Here is a 20,904-nt window from a genome sequence, read left to right as displayed (position 1 = left end):
TTTTTAAATCAACATAAATCAGCCTATAAACATGGCAGATTGGCAAAATTGATTAATTTATTGATTAAACTTTAAAAAAATGCTTACTTTATTACAGACTAGTGAAGTAGCTTTTAGTTTAGAAGCTAAAAATGATAGTAAATGTAGTTTAAAACAAATACTTGGGCAACCTAAAAATAGTGTATGTTGGCTATAAAGTACTCAAGAAAAATATCACTAGCTAGATTAATACTGTTAATTTATTTACAATTTCATTTAAATCATTCTTTACATTTATTGAACCAGTGGTTGTCAACTTTGTGTGCACTATGTAAATACATTTTCAGATTTATCAGATTTTAATTTTTTCAATTTTAACTGCTCTTAAGTAAAGGTTCTGATATTGTGTGTATGTGTCTTTCCTATCTCCTTAAAAATACAACCCCAAATCAGAAAATGTTGGGGCACTATGGAAATTGCAATAAAAACTATTTCTTATATTTACTTTTTCTTTTATTTATATGCAGACAGTATGAGCACAAGAAATTAAATGTTTTTAATGTCTGGTCAACTTTTTTTATTTATTATTATACATCCATTCCTGCATTTCAGACCTGCAACACATTCCAAAAAAAGTTGGAACAGTAAAGTATTCACTACTTTGTAATGTTGCCATTTTTTCTCCCGACGCTCAAAAATAAATCTGGAGTACTGATATATATGATCACAATACATGTTTCCACTGTGTAATGGTCCATCCCAGACGCCTCAGAGCCCAGATAACTCAATGCCGCTTCTGGACCCGGTTAGCATAAAGCTGGAAAAGTGTCTAGGCCTAAAATGCACAAATTGATGTATGTTATCAAATGAAATAAGGCTGACCAGACAAAACATGAAATACCTTGTGTTACTGTCAGCAATGAAATAAAAGTCAAAGTAAATGTATGAAGCACTGTGGGGTTTTTTTTATTCAGATTTTCCATACTTTCCATACTTTTTTCTGATTTGGTGTTGTATTTAAATCAGTATATGCAGTATCACACTTTTACTGTAATATTGCTTGCATCCTGGGCCTTATTGGCTGCATCATGCATGTTGCACAGGTTGCAGTTCCCGCAGTGGGGTTTGCGGCGGCGACTTGGCCAGCTGAGCTGTATGTCCCGGCCCACTGCTCGGCTGCGCTCATGGCCACTGTCCTTTCTTCACTACATACTACCATATGCTGTACTCCAGTCCCTTGCCAGGGTCGGGTGGCGTCCTACCAGCAGAGTAAGTTTCAGGAAGTGTGTATGTGTGTGTTTGGGGGGTGGTTTGGGGGGAAGGTTTCTGTGTAACAAGATTTTTGTAACATTAACTGTGTTATTTATTTTAAAAACATGTTATTGGTTACCTAGCTTTTCTGAAACAGTGATAAGCCTGTTTTGATTTGAGATCAATTCCTTCTCCCTAAATTTTATTTTTTCTGATTATGAACATTTTAAAACAGTTTTCAGAGCAGCATAAAATATTGAGGGCAAAACAGCTGGTATAGTTAGCCGATTGTTATTTTCAGACTTATGTGAAAGGATCCCTTTGTTCTGCTTTGGCACATTGAATAAGCAATTCTTTGTCTGCTTGTTCACTGCAGTGGGACAAGTGGGCCATCTGTTCTCGGGCAGCACAATTGTTTAGTATCTACAGGATGTTCAGGCAGGCCTGACTGTTTATATGCACCCCTGTGTGCATATAAAAGCCTTTTTTTATTATTATTGAGGATTATATTTTCCACTGTAGACAGATTAAATGTTTTTCTATTTGATCTTTTTAAAAAAAGTGTATTTGATGCATGTTACACAAAACATGTGATTTGTAGTAAAAAAAAAAAAAAAAAAAAAGAACATGAAGTGCGTTAATTTCATATTTTTTGCTAGGGGTTGTACAACCTTAACATTATATCTAAGTATTAAATAAGTTTAATCTAACTAGGACTTTTATCTTATCCTATAAAGCCAAATGGATTTCAGTCCAGCAATCAATAAATTTATCACAAGTACACACCAGGAATTGACTTTTTTGCATTACGCTTCATTCCCAATGCACTAAATTGTGTACATAATCAGCTGTGTTTATAGTATGGAAATTGGGATACAGCTTTAGTTTAAAAAGTATTTTTTTAACACATTCATTTATAATTGTCAAGCGATGAGCGCAGTCTGTTGTAAAGCTAATGAACAAAAATAACACGATTGATTAAAATGTAGGTGACAGAAAGGAAGTGTTTGTAAATATACACTGACAAGGCATAACTTTATGACCACTGACAGATAAGGTGAGTAACACTGATTACAGTGCCTTGCAAAAGTATTCAGCCCCCTTGAACTTTTCAACCTTTTGCCACATTTCAGGCTTCAAACATAACGATATGAAATTGTAATTTTTTGTGAAGAATCAACAACAAGTGGGACACAATCGTGAAGTGGAACGAAATTTATTGGATATTTTAAACTTTTTTTAGAAATAAAAAACTGAAAAGTGGGGCGTGCAATATTATTCAGCCCCCTTGCATTAATACTTTGTAGCGCCACCTTTTGCTGCGATTACAGCTGCAAGTCGCTTGGGGTATGTCTCTATCAGTTTTGCACATCGAGAGACAGATATTTTTGCCCATTCTTCCTTGCAAAACAGCTCGAGCTCAGTGAGGTTGGATGGAGAGCGTTTGTGAACAGCAGTTTTCAGCTCTTTCCACAGATTCTCGATGGGATTCAGGTCTGGACTTTGACTTGGCCATTCTAACACCTGGATACGTTTATTTGTGAACCATTCCATTGTAGATTTTGCTTTATGTTTTGGATCATTGTCTTGTTGGAAGATAAATCTCCGTCCCAGTCTCAGGTCTTTTGCAGACTGCAACAGGTTTTCTTCCAGAATAGTCCTGTATTTGGCTCCATCCATCTTCCCATCAATTTTAACCATCTTCCCTGTCCCTGCTGAAGAAAAGCAGGCCCAAACCATGATGCTGCCACCACCATGTTTGACAGTGGGGATGGTGTGTTCAGGGTGATGAGCTGTGTTGCTTTTACGCCAAACATAACGTTTTGCATTGTGGCCAAAAAGTTCGATTTTGGTTTCATCTGACCAGAGCACCTTCTTCCACATGTTTGGTGTGTCTCCCAGGTGACTTTTTATAGATATCTTTGAGAAATGGCTTTCTTCTTGCCACTCTTCCATAAAGGCCAGATTTGTGCAGTGTACGACTGATTGTGTCCTATGGACAGAGTCTCCCACCTCAGCTGTAGATCTCTGCAGTTCATTCAGAGTGATCATGGGCCTCTTGGCTGCATCTCTGATCAGTCTTCTCCTTGTTTGAGCTGAAAGTTTAGAGGGACGGCCGGGTCTTGGTAGATTTGCAGTGGTCTGATACTCCTTCCATTTCAATATGATCGCTTGCACAGTGCTCCTTGAGATGTTTAAAGCTTGGGAAATCTTTTTGTATCCAAATCCGGCTTTAAACTTCTCCACAACAGTATCTCGGACCTGCCTGGTGTGTTCCTTGGTCTTCATGATGCTCTCTGCGCTTTAAACAGAACTCTGAGACTGTCACAGAGCAGGTGCATTTATACGGAGACTTGATTACACACAGGTGGATTCTATTTATCACCATCAGTCATTTAGGTCAACATTGGATCATTCAGAGATCCTCACTGAACTTCTGGAGTGAGTTTGCTGCACTGAAAGTAAAGGGGCTGAATAATATTGCACGCCCCACTTTTTAGTTTTTTATTTCTAAAAAAAGTTTAAAATATCCAATACATTTCAATCTACTTCACGATTGTGTCCCACTTGTTGTTGATTCTTCACAAAAAATTACAATTTCATATCGTTATGTTTGAAGCCTGAAATGTGGCAAAAGGTTGAAAAGTTCAAGGGGGCTGAATACTTTTGCAAGGCACTGTATCTCTTCATCACGGCACCTGTTAGTGGGTGGGATATATTAGGGAGCAAGTAAACATTTTATCCTCAAAGTTGATGTGTTAAAAGCAGGAAAAATGGGCAAACGTGAGTTTGACAAGGGCCAAATTGTGATGGCTAGACGACATCTTCAAAACTGCAGCTCTTGTGGGGTGTTCCTGGTCTGCAGTGGTCAGTATCTGTCAAAAGTGGTCCAAGGAAGGAACAGTGGTAAACCGGTGACGGGGTCATGGGCAGCCAATGCTCATTGATGCTCGTGGGGAGCGAAGGCTGGCCCGTGTGGTCTGATCCAACAGATGAGCTACTGTAGCTCAAATTGCTGAAGAAGTTAATGCTGTCAGAATACACTGTGCATCGCAATTTGTTGCGTATGGGGCAGCAAAGGTGGGGGGGGGAACACAATATTAGGAAGGTGGTCATAATGTTATGCCTAATTGGTGTATATGTTAACTCTAAATTAGTTCAACTTTTAACTGTTTTCCACTGACAGCAGGTGGCACTGTTGCATAGGCAATACGGTGAAATCCTAGTTGGTCTTTCCTCCTTCAGCAGATTGTGCGCATGTGCAAGTTATCCGTAGCATTCACACACACACACACATCCGATACCATGACAGACACTTTTCATTGGTAAGCTTTAGAATTGTCCTTTTCACCTTTTTAGGCGCCAAGAAAGGAGACCATATTACACCAGTCCTTGGTTTTGCTGGCTGCTAATTCAAAACAGGATACAGTGGTTTTGTTTGTTATCAAAGCACTAAACGACTTGCATCCCTCTTATATTGGTAATTTGCTCACATCACATCCAACAACACTGGTGATCCCTGAGCTTATTCTCACAGAATTTGTTGTCTATTCCTAGGGCTTGTCTTCCACCCACTATTCGCTAACCCCCTTCAGTCTGTTTTTAAGTCAGGGCTAGAAATATACTAGTACAAACTTGTGACTGCTGTGATTGTGTGTTTTAGAGTCAGTGTTTGCTTCATCTTATCTTTTTTTATCTTCATATGTTTTTGTTGTACAGCACTTGGGTCAAGTTGTTTTATAATGCTTTGTAAATAAATTTTACTTACTTTTTAGTTACTCTTCGGCCCAAAGTACTTGACATCCATATTTTAAAAACAATTTTAGAGGTGCAATCATCAGACCACAGCACATGCTTCCATTTTGTGTCTTTTTATCTCGGATGAGTCGAACGCATTTCTAAATGATGTTATATGGCTTTGCCTTTGAGTCCTAATTCCATTTGTAGTTGCAGCAATAAACTGTAATCACTGTCAAGTGTTTTTTGACTCTTTAATGTTATGAATTGTAGATAGTAGGGATGTTATTGATGAATCCATTAATTGATTACTGTCAAAGACATCATTGTTCCATTAAAGCTGTCTGTTAAAAAGCCAATTATATTCATTTTTTAACATCTGTTGCTTTTTTTAAACTAAAAGCACATGTACATATCTCTACACACAAGAGGTCAGGCTGCTGATTTGAGCCTCACCCACCCTCCGTGATACAAACTAAAACAGTAAATCTTCTTTTATTAATAAGGTTGTTGTTTAAGCTAGAGAACCACTTTGGTTTAAATTTTCTATAACTTTAAAAGCCTCAACCTTTAGGCAGATTAACTGTTACTGCTGCTGCTTGGAAATTAATACATGAATAAGCTAGCATTGAAACACTTTGTTAATACACACAAATTTAACATACAGAAGCATTATAAATTCATATCGGAGTTACTTTTCTGTTTTTGTGTATAACACTAATATCATGGCATTATTGTTGTCTATTTAGCAGCCAGAATCCTAACTAAACCTCTGCTTGTTTAGGTTACCATATACAAGTCCATACCCACAAGGCTGCTTTCCAGAGCTTGGGGTCGGCTGAACCAGGTTGACCTACCTGTGTGGTTGCGGAAGCCTGTTTACAGTCTATACATATGGACATTTGGGGTGAACATGAAGGAGGCAGCTGTAGAGGACTTGCAACACTACAAGAATTTGGGCGAGTTCTTCAGACGCAAGCTTAAGCCACAGTCCAGGCCTGTATGTGATTCACAAGGTGTGGTAAGTGGACAGTGTAATTTTAATATATGTTGACTTTGTTAGGGATTCTGTGATATTTTTATCTTTATTATGTAAGTCACCACAGTAGTATTGATAATTAGTAAGACTAACAGAAATTGATAGTTTAAATAAAATCAACATAAACTTAAAAGACAAGATAGCAGATTCAAAATAGCAGAATCTGTCCTGTTTGTCATGAATGTTACACCTAATATTACTGTTGGAAGAATTTTTAGTATGGTTCTTCAACAAGTGTATTAATTTATATGATGACAATAACAGGTTGTATGAGGTACTGAGAAGAATAATTTTCATATCAGTACAATATTTTAGTCACATGGTAAACAAAAATGGACAGGATGCAAGATGATAATTGAAAGACATCCTCTTAAAGCAAGGGGAAAAGAACTGTATTTTGTGTGTTTTATTTGTTTCTGTTGGGGATTCCTCAAGTACACTGTTTTCTTCCCCACGGGTGTGTGAGTCAGTAAGTTGACCTGTGATGGATAGGTGCCCTGTCCAGGGTGCATTTCCAGGTGGCCTCAAACCCATGAGACCCTGAACAAAGCAATTAGTTAAAAAAATATTGTTTTAAATATTATAATATGATTTAGGCATCATTCTGCCAAAAATATTATTTAACCCTTGTGTGGTGATCATAGTTTTGTTACTCTGCCAATGTTTGCGGGTCTGGTGGACCCACCACATTTATTGTGTTTTAAAATCAATACAGCCATAACTAATATCATATGTTTACTTTAAGATGTTTACAAGCAATAAAGACAGCTGTCTGTCTCTCTGCCTGTGTCTCTGTCTGTCTCTCTCTCTGTCTGTCTTTGTCTGTATCAGTATGTCTCTCTGAATGTTTGTCTCTCTCTGACTGCCTACCTTCCTGTCTGTCTCTGCCTGTCTGTCTGTCTCTTTCTGTCTGTCTGTTTCTCTCTGTCTGTCTCTGCCTGTCTCTGTTTTTATCTGTCTGTCTGTCTGTCTCTGCCTGCCTGTCTGTTTTTATCTATCTGTCTGTCTGTCCCTGCCTGTTTGTTTCTCTCTCCGCCAGTCTCTCTGTTTCTCTCTGTCTGTCTTTCTCTCTCTGTGTGTCTCTGTCTGTTTCTCTCTGTCTTTCTGTCTGTCTGCCTCTCTTTCTGTTTGGCACTCTGTCTGTCTCTCTCTCTCACACGCAGAGACACACATACTCACAGCAGGACATGTTGTAGTAGGACAGAGTAAAGGGACACGCTTTTATACCTGCGGGTCCAGTGGACCCGAACACCACATGTGTAATATAAATGTGTAGGGGGGGTGTACAGTGTGAACTCATTAAAAATGTGTTGTTTTTTATGTTCTTCACACAAAATGAGCCAAAGGCAAGGAGTCTGAGGTTAAACTAATAATAAATAGCATCATTTTTCTTTTGGTAAACATTGAAAACGGGTCTCACAGACCCAAACACCACACAAGGGTTCAATTAAGATGAGTGTTTATGGACAAGGCATACTGAGTACCACTCTAGCAAAGTATTAAGCTTTAGTGTATTGGGTATATTAATTTCTAAGATCATGGTAAAAATTTTTTAAATAATGTAATATCTTCAAATTAACACCTATTTTAGCAATATGTCTTGTAATAGATATTCATCTTAATGAAAGCATCTATATCAAGGCAAAATGCTATCACTGAGTTTCTTGATTTGTACATCCGTAGATTAGTCCAGCTGATGGAAAGATTCTTCATTTTGGTCGTGTAAAGAACTGTGAGGTGGAGCAGGTGAAGGGGGTCACCTACTCTCTGGAGACTTTTCTTGGTCCATGCACATGGGCTGAGAGGTTAGCTGTCAACACTAGTAAGTTCCTTGAATATGTTTTAGAAAAAAAAGATAGGATTTTACAGTAAAGAAAATACAATTAAAAGCAGGGATTTGTGAACAGACTGTTCTGTGTAACTATCTGAAAGAAAGATTTTTTACATTATCAGCTTTGTTTTTATGCTAATTCCCAATAAGACATATGCAACTTGTAAAACATTAAGACAGGCCATGTAATACTGCAAAGTTTGTGAAATAATCAATCGCACCTGTTTTGAAATAAACGGATAAATTGGTATAATTAATGAGATAAATGGAGCATTAACAAACGGCTCAGTCATTTACAAACAAGGATGGGTCAAGGTTTGCACTGAACCAGTCAAACTGCTTTAGTAATTTTACCATCTACAGTTCACAACATTGATTAAAATATTTTTTAAAGATTGAGAGAATCTGTAGAAATCTTGCTTAAAGGGCAGGGCCAAAAACCAATCCTTAAAACAAATGATACGGCATTGAAAAATTACTTCAGTAAAGAATATAACTACCTAAACATTGGGAATACTTTAAGAAACCACATTCAGTTAACACACAGTTTTGCTTTATCTACAAGTACAAGTACAAGTTAAGATTCCAGTACTATTTAGAGCAAAAGCCTCTAAATGCTGTCGACATTTCTGTCTTTAAGATGGACCAATGCAAAGTGTAAATGTGTGTTTTGGCTGACTTGTCCACATTGAGGTTGTTTTTGTGAACAAAGGATGCAGCTTTGAAAGACCATCCTGATTGGTACCACTGCAAAGTTTAACAGCTAGCGTCCATCTTGCCAATGGCATGGGTAACATAAACATGACATTTTTCCTACTATTCCACTTTTTGGGTCTGTACTGTATATTCCGTTCTGTGATTTTCTGTAAATTGCAGTTTTAAATGTGTTTTTGTCATATAACCTCTGTTCAGATGAGGGTGACCACAGCAACTTCCAAAACCTGTTAGTGACAAAAGAGGGTAATGAGTTGTTCCACTGTGTGGTGTATCTGGCCCCAGGAGATTACCACTGCTTTCACTCACCCACTGATTGGAAAGTTGTACACAGACGCCACTTTCCTGGTAAGGGCCAACTCCACCTCTAAAACATTTTTTGTATAATTATAAGGTCTTAGCTTCTAACTATTAAATAGTTTAAGTAATTCGGAGTACATCAACTGTAATTTGTTTTGTCTTGAAAACTCTGACATTGCCTGAATGAAAAAAAAAATGTGTTTTGCAGGTTCTTTAATGTCAGTGAACCCAGGGGTAGCACGATGGATTAAAGAGCTCTTTTGTCATAATGAAAGAGTGGTGTTGAATGGGGAGTGGAGACATGGTTTTTTTTCACTGACTGCTGTTGGAGCCACCAATGTTGGGTCGATCCGAATTTACTTTGACAAGGTCAGTAAATAGTTCTCATTTATTCTCATTTAACTCTGTTTCAAATGTTTCATTTATTGTACATAGTAGTTTGTTTACCACAGTTTTGTTGAAAAGGGGAGAATTTTGCCCAGACCTTTTTTTAAGTGGTGCGTGAACATCATGTGGTGTATGCGACAATTAGGGAAAAGGCTCTAGTATTTTGCCAAATGTAAAAAATTTTTTTACCAGGGTCCATATTACACTTCATGTTACAACTTTGGATATATTGTGTTAATTACGTGTTTTTAATTTTATATGTGCAAAATATTTTACTGACATCAAATCTAATTAAACAAAAAGCATACATTTGTTGTTTTGCATATTTATTCACCTTCTAAGTTAATACCTCATCAAACCACATCTGTATTCTGATATTTTTGCCCATGTATTTTGATAAAATTCCTGGTGGGTTGGATGCAAACCATTGGTTAACAGGTTTTGCTACTGATTCTGAATTCAAGTAAGGTCTTTATTTTTGTTGGTCATTTCAAAACATGGTGGTTCCTGGTTTTGAACCACTTAATTGTAGCTTTGGCAGTATGCTTATAATTGTAGCTTTGGCTTTTTTATTGGTTATAATGGCAAGTATTTAGTGTGACCTCTCCCTATACTTGAGTAAAAGCAGGAACCTGGCACTTGTAAACCTAAATGGAATAATGGAATAGAACTTTAATTAATGTCATTGCCAACACCTGTATTTGTCCCACTATTTCATGTCAAAATGACTGCTGAATACTATTTACTGTTTTCTTAAAATATTACCTTGTTGTAACCTGTTGATTGATATATAGTTGGATTGTTTTCATTCTCATGTAATGGTTTGTTCAAGTTTACTTTTTTCATACTGTACTGTAGATATGCTGTTACATTAGTGCAGTTTATATTTGTGGGCTTAGTTGGAGAAAGTGGCTATTTTGTTGTCTGGAAATAAAAAAAATAAAAAAAAGACATTGAACAAAAAAGGCAAATATTTATGGAAAACTATTTGTCCCATTTAAATTTTTTATAGTTTTGGCTAATTTGTCACATTAACATACTTCAGATCTGCCAACTAATTTTAATATAAGCTAAATTACAAGTTAACATAAAATGCAGCCTTTAAATGACCATTCCATTTAATAAAAATAAAGATTTACTCACAACCTAAATAATCCATGAGGCAAAGTAATTGCCACTTAGCAACTAAATCAACTATTTAACCAGATTCGCCTAACAACTGTGTTTAATTTTACTAGCCACACCCAGGTGTGATGACTGCCAAAGTTGTCGAATTAAGGCATTACTTATATAGAACCGGTCTGGCAACGTTAAGCAACCTCAAAAAACAATACATGATGCCACCTTCTAAAAAGATACAGAGGTGAAGTTTTTCAAATATACCAAACTGGAAATGGTTACAAAGCCATTGCTGAGGCTCTGGGACTCCAGCAAACCACAGTGAAATCCATTAGCCACAAATGGAGAAAACTTGGAACAGTGGTGAACCTTCCCAGGAGTGGCCGGCCTGCAAAATTTTACCAAGAATGCATCAATGACCTGGAGGTCACAAAAGAACCCAGACAAACATTAAAGAACTGCAGGCCTCACTTATCTCAGTTAAGTTCAGTGTACAATTCCACAGTAAGAAAGGCACTGGGCAAAAATGGTGTTCATGGAACAGTTGCAGGGTGCAAACCACTCCTGACCAAAAAGAACACAAAGGCTTGCCTTGCATGTGCCAAATACATCAAAATGACCCTTCAGAATTTTGCGATAATATTCCGTTGACTGGTAAGTCCAAGGTTAAACTTTGCGAGAAACTTTGCGGGTCCCGTTACATCTGGTGTAAAGCTAACACCGCATTCCATCATCAAGAACATCATTTCAGAAGTTAAACATGGTGGTGTTAGTCTGCTGGTCTGGAATTGGACCTGGACTACCAGAACAATAAATTCTGTTCTTTATTAGCAAATACTGAAGAAGAAGAAAGTCCACCAAAGCGCAGTTAGGTTATTCAACAGGAAAATTATCCATCCAAAGCACACAATCAAGTCCATTTCTGAATGACTTAAAAGACACAAAATAAAGATTTTGGAGTAGAAATTGAGAGGGCAAATAGTTGGTACCTTTAATAGCATTATCTTGTCCTAATCTTTTAGTTTAAGGAAGCATGCAAAACAGACATGAGACATTATACTGCTCATATGTTCTTTATGCTGTATGTTATATTAAATATGGATTAACCACAATTAACAAATCCTTCTACAATGATTTTCTTTTCAGGAGTTGCACACAAACAGCCCTCGTTACCGTAAAGGTTCATTTAATGACTTCAGCTATGTGTCCAAAAACAACCACGAGGGCGTGTGTCTGCGTAAAGGTGAGCACTTGGGCGAGTTCAACCTGGGTTCCACTATTGTGTTGCTGTTTGAAGCACCACATGACTTTACCTTCAACCTCAAAGCTGGACAGAAGATCCGCTTTGGAGAACCTCTTGGGACTATGGAGACATGATAGTGGATTTTGTCTGTAGTTGCATTAAGCAGACGTACTTTCAAAAAGGGTCTCACAAACTAACACACAATGGACACCAAGGAGCTCACTGGATTACACAGAGCTCTGTTTATTTTTACACACATTGTTGAGTCCTCCCAATTGCTTAGGAGAGGTTTTTAACAATGTTGTTTTTATTATTTGTTCTCTGTTAAAAGACTAAACCTAAACCAACAAATGTCGGTTTTAGTTATATTTTGCAAACTGTTTTTTTGCTTATACTGCCTTTGATCAGATTCATCAGAATGATATTTGTAATTTGTACTCAGACCAACAGCTTCAGTTGTACACAACCTGTTCCAAACTTTGTCTTGATAATTTATCCTGTTCTTTATTTTACAAAAAATCTGTCCAACTTGTAATAAAAACAAATTCTCATTTAAACAGTGGTTTTACTGGTTTATACATTAGTTCTGTAGACAACACTACCACAAAATTGCTTTGACTTTTTAAGTAATTGAACTAATCAGTTAATTTATAAAAAAAAAAACACATCTGGGTTTTACTTCTGTCGGTAAAAAAAAAACACATGAAAGTTTTCTTCTAAAAACTTTGGTCCTACTTAGTCCACTATTAAAAGTGATATACAAATATTGCACTGTTGCTCGCCAAAACAAGTCATTTAAGATAGTTGAAATAAAACATATCTGCTGTTATACAGTTTATTAGTTTATTTTGGCATCCCAACCAACAGCTGTAATTGTTGGGTGTCAATAGAATGATCATCTTAAGTTGTCACAACATGCCTCTTTAGATAAATAAGTATATGACAAAAGAAATTACCACAGACATGCATGATTGCAGAAATTGTTTTTACATTAGTTTGATATTAAAGCTGTAATATCAACCGTGGATTAATTCATTTTAAAATATAACCATCCTTAGCTATCATCTCAAGTTTGAATCTCGGCTCTGCTACCAGCAGGTTGAGCACAAAGGGTTGGGAATGCCAAGATTCCTCAAAACTGCTGCAGTTATGACCACTGCTTGCTGGTCAATGGCTTTTGCACAGTGACCCTGCAAGAGTGAATAAGAAGCAGTCGGCTGCAGCACACGTCAGAGGAGGCGTGCGTTAGTCATGGCTCTCAGTCAGGAGTTGAGGACTGCAGCATTAGAGGAAGCTAAATGCAATTGGGTAATTTTATTCAAATAAATGCAAAAAAAAAATGTATGCACAGCTTTTTGTCTTAAAAAACAAAACTTTGCTTTTATAACAATAGATGTTACACAAAAATTATAAACATAGTTCCTTTAATGGCTAGATTTTAAAGTTTTTAGTAAACATGGTACCACTAGAAGATTTAAGAATGGTCCTTGCCTTTGGTCTAAAAATGCATTTAACTGATACTGTAGTAAGCAAAAAATGACACTGTTCAGAATTGTTTAGGTGTTATGGGTGGCACTAAATATACATAGTTTGCAGTTAGAAAAAAGCTTTTGTCTCTAAATAAAGTCAGAAAGTTTTAGGCTTTAAATGCAACACTGCTTATTGAGACAACTAGCAGTTTGTCCTGACTCAAAATCAGTTATTTGATTGTTTATGCTAACTCAGTTTTTTTAACCCGGAGCTGTTTTCTGTAGGCATTCTGTTTCAAACCGGTTTAGTTGCTGTTACTGTGTGACTGTCGAGACTTTTTCTACAGAGACAAAGCCAGTAATAATTCAGAAGGCTGCTTAATGCACAAACACTTATCTGATAATGGTAAATATATAGACCCTAGCTAGTTCAGTTATTCAGGTTACAAATGCCAAAAATGACTAATTTATCATGATCTTGTGATTATTCTTAAACTCAAATTTATTAAAAGTATCAGCAGTAACGTTATACTCAATATTATTTGTGACTATTAAGTAAAATATCTAGCTTTTTTTATTGCTTTTAAAAACTAATCGAAGATTAGATTTAAAAGTCTCATGGCTTCCACATACATTTTTGTCTCTAATGTATTTGTTAACCATTGAGAGATTTATTTAAAACTATTTCTTCCTGAAGGTTGTTGACACTAGATGCTAAGATACGCCTTAAAGTATTTGCTTAGTCATAAGACATTATGTTGTTTTATGTTCGCACGCATCAGTGTTTAAAAAAATCCCAGGTATTTTTTAACTCTGGTTTAACCTGATTTGCTGGTTTAACTTACACATACTGAGCAATTTATATGCATAAGTAGTAAAGTTCAGTCAAAGGCACAGTTTAATACCAATAAACTTCTGAAGCAAGTCCCAAAGGCTGGGTGGAATAGAGTGAAACTAAGTGAGAGGCTGCCTCACAGGGTGGGGTTCACCTGAAACTTGATTCTATCTTTTCACCAAGAATACAAAGTAGCACAATGGTCAAAAGACTGAAAACAGTACTCCCTTAATAATAATAAGTCTTAATAATTTGGACACTTAGTCATTTTGCATAAAGCAATCTGAAGAGAGAATTAAGGAGTTCTTCAAAATCAAATACTGCTTGTTAAAAGGTTTGGATTCAGAAAGTATTCAGACCCCCTGACATTGTGCACTTTGTGTTGTGAATTTATATAATTTTTGTTTTTTTATCATCAGCTTACACTAAACCACCTATGATAATGTAAAAACATGTTTTTAAGAGTTAAAAACTTTAAAAAAAAAAAAAAAACTTTAAAAACGTTTAAATCTTAATTTCTTATGCACAAAATTATCCAGACCCTTTGCTGTGGCACTCCAGATTGTGCATAGCTGCATTCTGTTTAATTGTTCTTGAAATGTATCTAGAGCTGGAGTCCACCTGTTGCAGTTTGAATTGATTGAACACTCTGGGCAGAACAGCAATCAGTAGTGAAACATGGTGGTGGCAGCATTGTGCGATGGAGTGCTCCTCAGCGACAGGTAAGAACTAAACAACGGATAAAGGCAGCCAAATACCCAAAAGAAAATTTCCTCTAGACTGCACGCAAACTCAGACTGAGGCAACACTTCAGCTTTAAACATACAGTCTTCGAATGCCCTTTAGTGGCCCAGCCAAAGCCCAACTGTGGAAAGACCTGCCATCCAGTCTGATAGACTCTGAAAGGATCTATCATTGTGTTGGATTAAGGGTTTAAATACTTTTGTCAATAGGATCTTTCAGGTTTTGGTTATTTATTTATTTTTAAGAAAACGTAAAAACATAATGGGTGATGGAAATGCATTCAAAATCAAATCCTTAACACAAAATGTACAAAGTCAGGGGATCTGAAACTTTCTGAATCCAATGTATCCTGTTTACTTTCTCTCGCTTTGTAAATCCAATCCATGCTTTTTCCTACACAAGGCTGATTGGCTTTCACTTCTTTCTTCGTCGGAAGCAGCAGCAGCAGGCATAGCAGCGACTCACTTGCTCTTCATCCTCCTTTACAGTGTAGGTGCCCTGGTTGTATGGAGAGGCATTCTGGTGGCCATCTTTAACCTCTCCATATGCAGGCATGCCAGATGGAGTCCCCCCTGCCTGAGGTTTAAAACTCCCATAAGGATTCCCGGAAGAATTACTATTGTAGGAGCTCTCCAGGGCCATAGGGTTAATGATAACTGTGCTGGAATCGCCATTTAGATGCAGTTTGGCTCGAGGAATGGTGACATCACCATAAGGGTTGTCCAAAGAAAGATTCATGGTATTAATCTTGGCTTAAGATTGTTAGTCAATGGAACCTTTACTTCCTAGTCAGAGTGAAGGACTCTTCTGTTATTAAGCCATTAACCCATAGCCTCTAACAGGAGACACTGATGAGAAGAGATGGGATGTTCTACAACTTGATATCTGTGTAAAGAAAATATTATAGTAAAATAGAGTTAATGGGTTATATTATACAATATTTTATTTATGTGGCAGTTGTAGCCTAGTGGTTAAGGTATTGAACTAGTAATCAAAAGGTTGCTGGTTCAAGCCCCACCACTGCCAGGTTGCCACTGTTGGGCCCTTGAGCAAGGTCCTTAACCCTCAATTGCTTAAACTGTATACTGTCACAGTACTGTAAGTCTCTTTGGATAATATCGTCTGCTAAATGCCGAAAATGTCAAAATGTGTCAGTATGTGACTACAATATTTTGGCTTTAGTTTAAAAAACCCTGTAGTTTTTACATATATTTGTTTAAAGAGTTAATTCCAAACAAAACTGTACTGTTTACTCAATAGTGATTGTTATTGTATTGTGTACATATTTCTATATTAAAATTAAACAAGTTTTTTTAAATTACACACCGAATAAGCTGTGTAATGGCATACACATGTAGTAAAAGTACAGATTAGGAATGAAGTTCTTACCGCTGAAGACGTGTGTTCTGAAGATAAAAATGGTGGTGTTGTCAGGTCCCAGAGTAAGTGTACTTTATTTCAGTAAGCAAGATATCAGTTTTACTTTAATTTCTTTAACTCACTGTGGAATACTTGAACCATTGTGAAAAAGGTGGCTGCCTAGGTGAATGTCACCTTCTGTTTAAGCCTCACAGGGAGTGTATCTTTAACCCCACCCCTGTGTGTTCAAGCAGAGCCACAAAGCTGTTGAGTTTCTGTGGGGGGGGGCTGGGGGTGGTTGGCTCAGCAGTGTCCCTCCCACTTTCATACATATACACCTAGATTGTTCATAACAAATGAATTCTTTGGGAATTCTAATTGTTTATAGGAACAATACAATTCTCATGATGTCAACTAATACATTTATTGCATAAAGCTGTTACTGTCTGGTTTCACTCTGGTTAGGTTTGATTCTATTTGAAAAAGAAACATATACAGTGTATCACAAAATTGAGTACACCCCTCACATTTCTGCAGATATTTAAGTATATCTTTTCATGGGACAACACTGACAAAATGACACTTTGACACAATGAAAAGTAGTCTGTGTGCAGCTTATATAACAGTGTAAATTTATTCTTCCCTCAAAATAACTCAATATACAGCCATTAATGTCTAAACCACCGGCAACAAAAGTGAGTACACCCCTAAGAGACTACACCCCTAAATGTCCAAATTGAGCACTGCTTGTCATTTTCCCTCCAAAATGTCATGTGATTTGTTAGTGTTACTAGGTCTCAGGTGTGCATAGGGAGCAGGTGTGTTCAATTTAGTAGTACAGCTCTCACACTCTCTCATACTGGTCACTGAAAGTTCCAACATGGCACCTCATGGCAAAGAACTCTCTGAGGATCTTAAGAGACGAATTGTTGCGCTACATGAAGATTGCCAACACCCTGAAACTGAGCTGCAGCACAGTGGCCAAGATCATCCAGCGTTTTAAAAGAGCAGGGTCCACTCAGAACAGACCTCGCGTTGGTCGTCCAAAGAAGCTGAGTGCACGTGCTCAGCGTCACATCCAACTGCTGTCTTTGAAAGATAGGCGCAGGAGTGCTGTCAGCATTGCTGCAGAGATTGAAAAGGTGGGGGGTCAGCCTGTCAGTGCTCAGACCATACGCCGCACACTACATCAAATTGGTCTGCATGGCTGTCACCCCAGAAGGAAGCCTCTTCTGAAGTCTCTACACAAGAAAGCCCGCAAACAGTTTGCTGAAGACATGGCAACAAAGGACATGGATTACTGGAACCATGTCCTATGGTCTGATGAGACCAAGATTAATTTGTTTGGTTCAGATGGTCTCAAGCATGTGTGGCGGCAATCAGGTGAGGAGTACAAAGATAAGTGTGTCATGCCTACAGTCAAGCATGGTGGTGGGAATGCCATGGTCTGGGGCTGCATGAGTGCAGCAGGTGTTGGGGAGTTACATTTCATTGAGGGACACATGAACTCCAATATGTACTGTGAAATACTGAAGCAGAGCATGATCCCCTCCCTCCGGAAACTGGGTCGCAGGGCAGTGTTCCAGCATGATAATGACCCCAAACACACCTCTAAGATGACCACTGCTTTATTGAAGAGGCTGAGGGTAAAGGTGATGGACTGGCCAAGCATGTCTCCAGACCTAAACCCAATAGAACATCTTTGGGGCATCCTCAAGCGGAAGGTGGAGGAGCGCAAAGTCTCGAATATCCGCCAGCTCCGTGATGTCGTCATGGAGGAGTGGAAAAGCATTCCAGTGGCAACCTGTGAAGCTCTGGTAAACTCCATGCCCAGGAGAGTTAAGGCAGTTCTGGGAAATAATGGTGGCCACACAAAATATTGACACTTTAGGAACTTTCACTAAGGGGTGTACTCACTTTTGTTGCCGGTGGTTTAGACATTAATGGCTGTATATTGAGTTATTTTGAGGGAAGAATAAATTTACACTGTTATATAAGCTGCACACAGACTACTTTTCATTGTGTCAAAGTGTCATTTTGTCAGTGTTGTCACATGAAAAGATATACTTAAATATCTGCAGAAATGTGAGGGGTGTACTCACTTTTGTGATACACTGTACATGCCTTTTTATCTACAGAAGGGGAGTTTGAAATAAGAATTAAATGCAGGTCTAAAATATATGGTTGTTTCGAACCAGCCTGGTCATGCACTTCTGAACTCTTCTGAACAGTCTTCGGCCTTCCACCCTCAGACATAACTAATTATGTCTGTATGTAGACGTCCGACCAGCCGATAGCACCACTGGGGATTTAAACCCTGGATTCAACAGACAAGTAGTTGAGTTTTATTTGATTGTTTATTTGTTTATAATATACTCACATACATTGACACCACTGGATGAGTTTTCTATGGCTTATTTTTTATACAATGGTACCTTGTAACTCGACTTGCCCTAAACTCAAAATCTTTGAAACTTGATGCCCGTAGTCAAGAAATGTATACCCTTAAGCTCCTTAAAGGTGTTTACCTTAAACTCGGCATGTGTGCGACTGCCGCTTTGTTTAGCGCTTGGCTTGAGTGGTGCAGTAAATCATCATCAAAGTGCGAGCATGAGACGAATATGATTTTTGTTGAATAACCGTCAAAATCACTCCGAAAGCATCCACATGTATCTATGTTTAGCTGGATTTTTCCCATTTCACTTTTAAACTTGTGTTAGCTCGGGGTGCTGTGAAATAGTGAGATTCAGCTTTTCAGAGAGTCTAAAATGCTTATCGTTAAATAACTGCTCATAAGTTCTATTTACTAATGAAATTCTTCTCTCGTTGTTTACGGTATTCCAAGATCAAGCATCTTCAGAATTAAGAAGCATAAGAAAACAATTAAGACGTAAAGGTAAAGAGCAGGTTTTATTGTATTTAACTCTTTTTCAGTTGTATTTCAGTTTTTTTATATTATTATTTGTATTATTTTTAGTGTATAAGTTTTAAAAACAACACTATTATTTTACATTACCCTAAAATATTTGCAGTTCCACGAGACCATGAAATGCATTAACAGGTTTCCCTTTTGGGGAAAAAATTCCTTGAAACTCAACGCCTTTTAAACTCACTCCCAGAACCAATTGACATTGAGTTTCAATGTACCACTGTAAATGGTTTTAAGGGGGAAAAAATACAAATTGAAAAATACAAAGCTGACAGATAAAGTGATAGATACACAATGTTTTTTTTCTTAAAATGTGCACATTATGTAAATGTTCATACAAATATCTTGTTTTATTTAAGGTCTTCCACAAATGCTAATTTATGCTCACTGCAACATGTTTATGTGCACACACTGGTTTTAACACATTCTTCTGTTCTTTGACACAACTGGAATGTAGATCTAGCAGATGTGCTAGATAAGGCAGGTGGGTCTGAAAAGCTTCATTCAGATTCAGATGTGCTAGATAAGGTAGGTCTGAAAAGCTTCATTAATCAAATGCCTTATTATTATTATCATCATCATTGTCTGAAGTTCACTAAATAATCAAAAGACAGTAAAGACTATTACAAGTACTTTATATTAACAAACAAACACATATGAGAAAACAGTACATAACGGTCAAATCTATTCACACAGCCTAATAATTTACACTGGTTCTTTTACTTAATGCTTAAATAGTATAGGACAAACCTGTGAAAAGAACTAGACATGTTATTTTGCTTTTGTTGCATTCTACATGTGCAATCCTTCATAAAAGCTTTTTTGTAAATCAGTTTGGACTTGAGTTGTGCATGTTTTACAAACCTTAAAAAAACAGTAAAGTAAAAATGGTTGTTTTTAGTATGACATTTAATTAAAAATATATAAATATGCAGTCTACGTTGTCTTAATTAAAATATATATTAATAAGCAGTCTACATTGCACAACACTGAAGTGACGTACAATTTAAACCTAGCTAATCTTACAACAAATGTGGGCAAGAAGGTCCTGGGTTCGATCCCCAGGTGGGGCGGTCCAGGTCCTTTCTGTGTGGAGTTTGCATATTCTCCCTGTGTCTGTGTGGGTTTACTTCAGGTGCTCCGGTTTCCTCCCACAGTCCAAAGATATGCAAGTGAGGTGAATTGGAAATACTAAATTGTCCATGACTGTGTTTGATATAACCTTGATATAACCTTGTGAACTGAACCTTGTGAAGGGCCAGCTGTAGCCTAGTGGTTAAGGTACTGGACCAGTGATCAGAGGGTTGCTGGTTCAAGCCCCACTACTGCCAGGTTGCTGCTGTTGGGCCCTTAACCCTCAATTGCTTAGACAATTGCTAAATGCTGAAAATGTAAATGTAACTGATGAACCTTGTGTAACGAGTAACTACCGTTTCTGTCATGAATGTAACCAAAGTGTCAACATGACACCAACATGACATTAAAATCCTAATACAAACAAACAACAAATGTGGCACAGAGAAAACAAACAGCAATGTGTTTAAGTCTGATTTTTATATTTTAGTTTGTTTTTTTTAACTTTTTTTTATGAAATCAAGTTTTATTTAGGTTAACTATAAAGTAAAAGTTAGATATTACTCGCTAAATAAACACACTAAAACATGTCTATATTATAATATTAGGGTAGGTAAGATATTATTTGTGCTATCAGCTGTATCCGTACAATTGTTATGGTAAAGTAAACACAGATATTTAAAGGGTTCTGCAAAGGACAAATCAAAGGTTAAGTTCTACAGCAATTGTGCATGTGTGTGCTTAAGGAATCACTTTGTGCTGCCAAAGGAAGGGAAAGGAATTTCAAATGATGTGGTGGCGTTCTATGTTGGCTTGGGCAATCATTTGCAAACATTCAACAGGCTGCTAGAAAATATTTGAGTGACCTTTTCTTAGTGAAAGACATAGGTTAC

At 37.2% G+C, this 20,904-nt stretch overlaps 1 protein-coding gene across 3 annotated transcripts in view; it reads left to right on the top strand.

Moving 5' to 3' along the window:
• Positions 1–12,158, top strand: part of pisd (phosphatidylserine decarboxylase) — a 33,666-nt gene extending 21,508 nt beyond the window's left edge. For 2 of the 3 annotated variants that reach the window (XM_062988701.1, XM_062988702.1), the window contains exons 2-7: positions 1,083–1,248; positions 5,753–5,989; positions 7,691–7,829; positions 8,751–8,900; positions 9,061–9,221; positions 11,505–12,158. In XM_062988701.1, the coding sequence (XP_062844771.1) occupies positions 1,083–1,248; positions 5,753–5,989; positions 7,691–7,829; positions 8,751–8,900; positions 9,061–9,221; positions 11,505–11,735 (1,084 nt within the window). In that variant the 3' untranslated portion in view covers positions 11,736–12,158. The remainder of the gene's footprint in view (positions 1–1,082; positions 1,249–5,752; positions 5,990–7,690; positions 7,830–8,750; positions 8,901–9,060; positions 9,222–11,504) is intronic. The other variant, XM_062988703.1, reaches the window with a different exon arrangement.
• The last annotated feature ends 8,746 nt before the right edge of the window (positions 12,159–20,904 follow it).

The sequence above is a fragment of the Trichomycterus rosablanca genome, chromosome 26 (assembly GCF_030014385.1).
Source record: "Trichomycterus rosablanca isolate fTriRos1 chromosome 26, fTriRos1.hap1, whole genome shotgun sequence".
Lineage (NCBI taxonomy): Eukaryota > Metazoa > Chordata > Actinopteri > Siluriformes > Trichomycteridae > Trichomycterus > Trichomycterus rosablanca.
The sequence above is the reverse complement of the archived record's forward strand: the minus strand, read 5'-3'. Positions and strand labels throughout refer to the sequence as shown.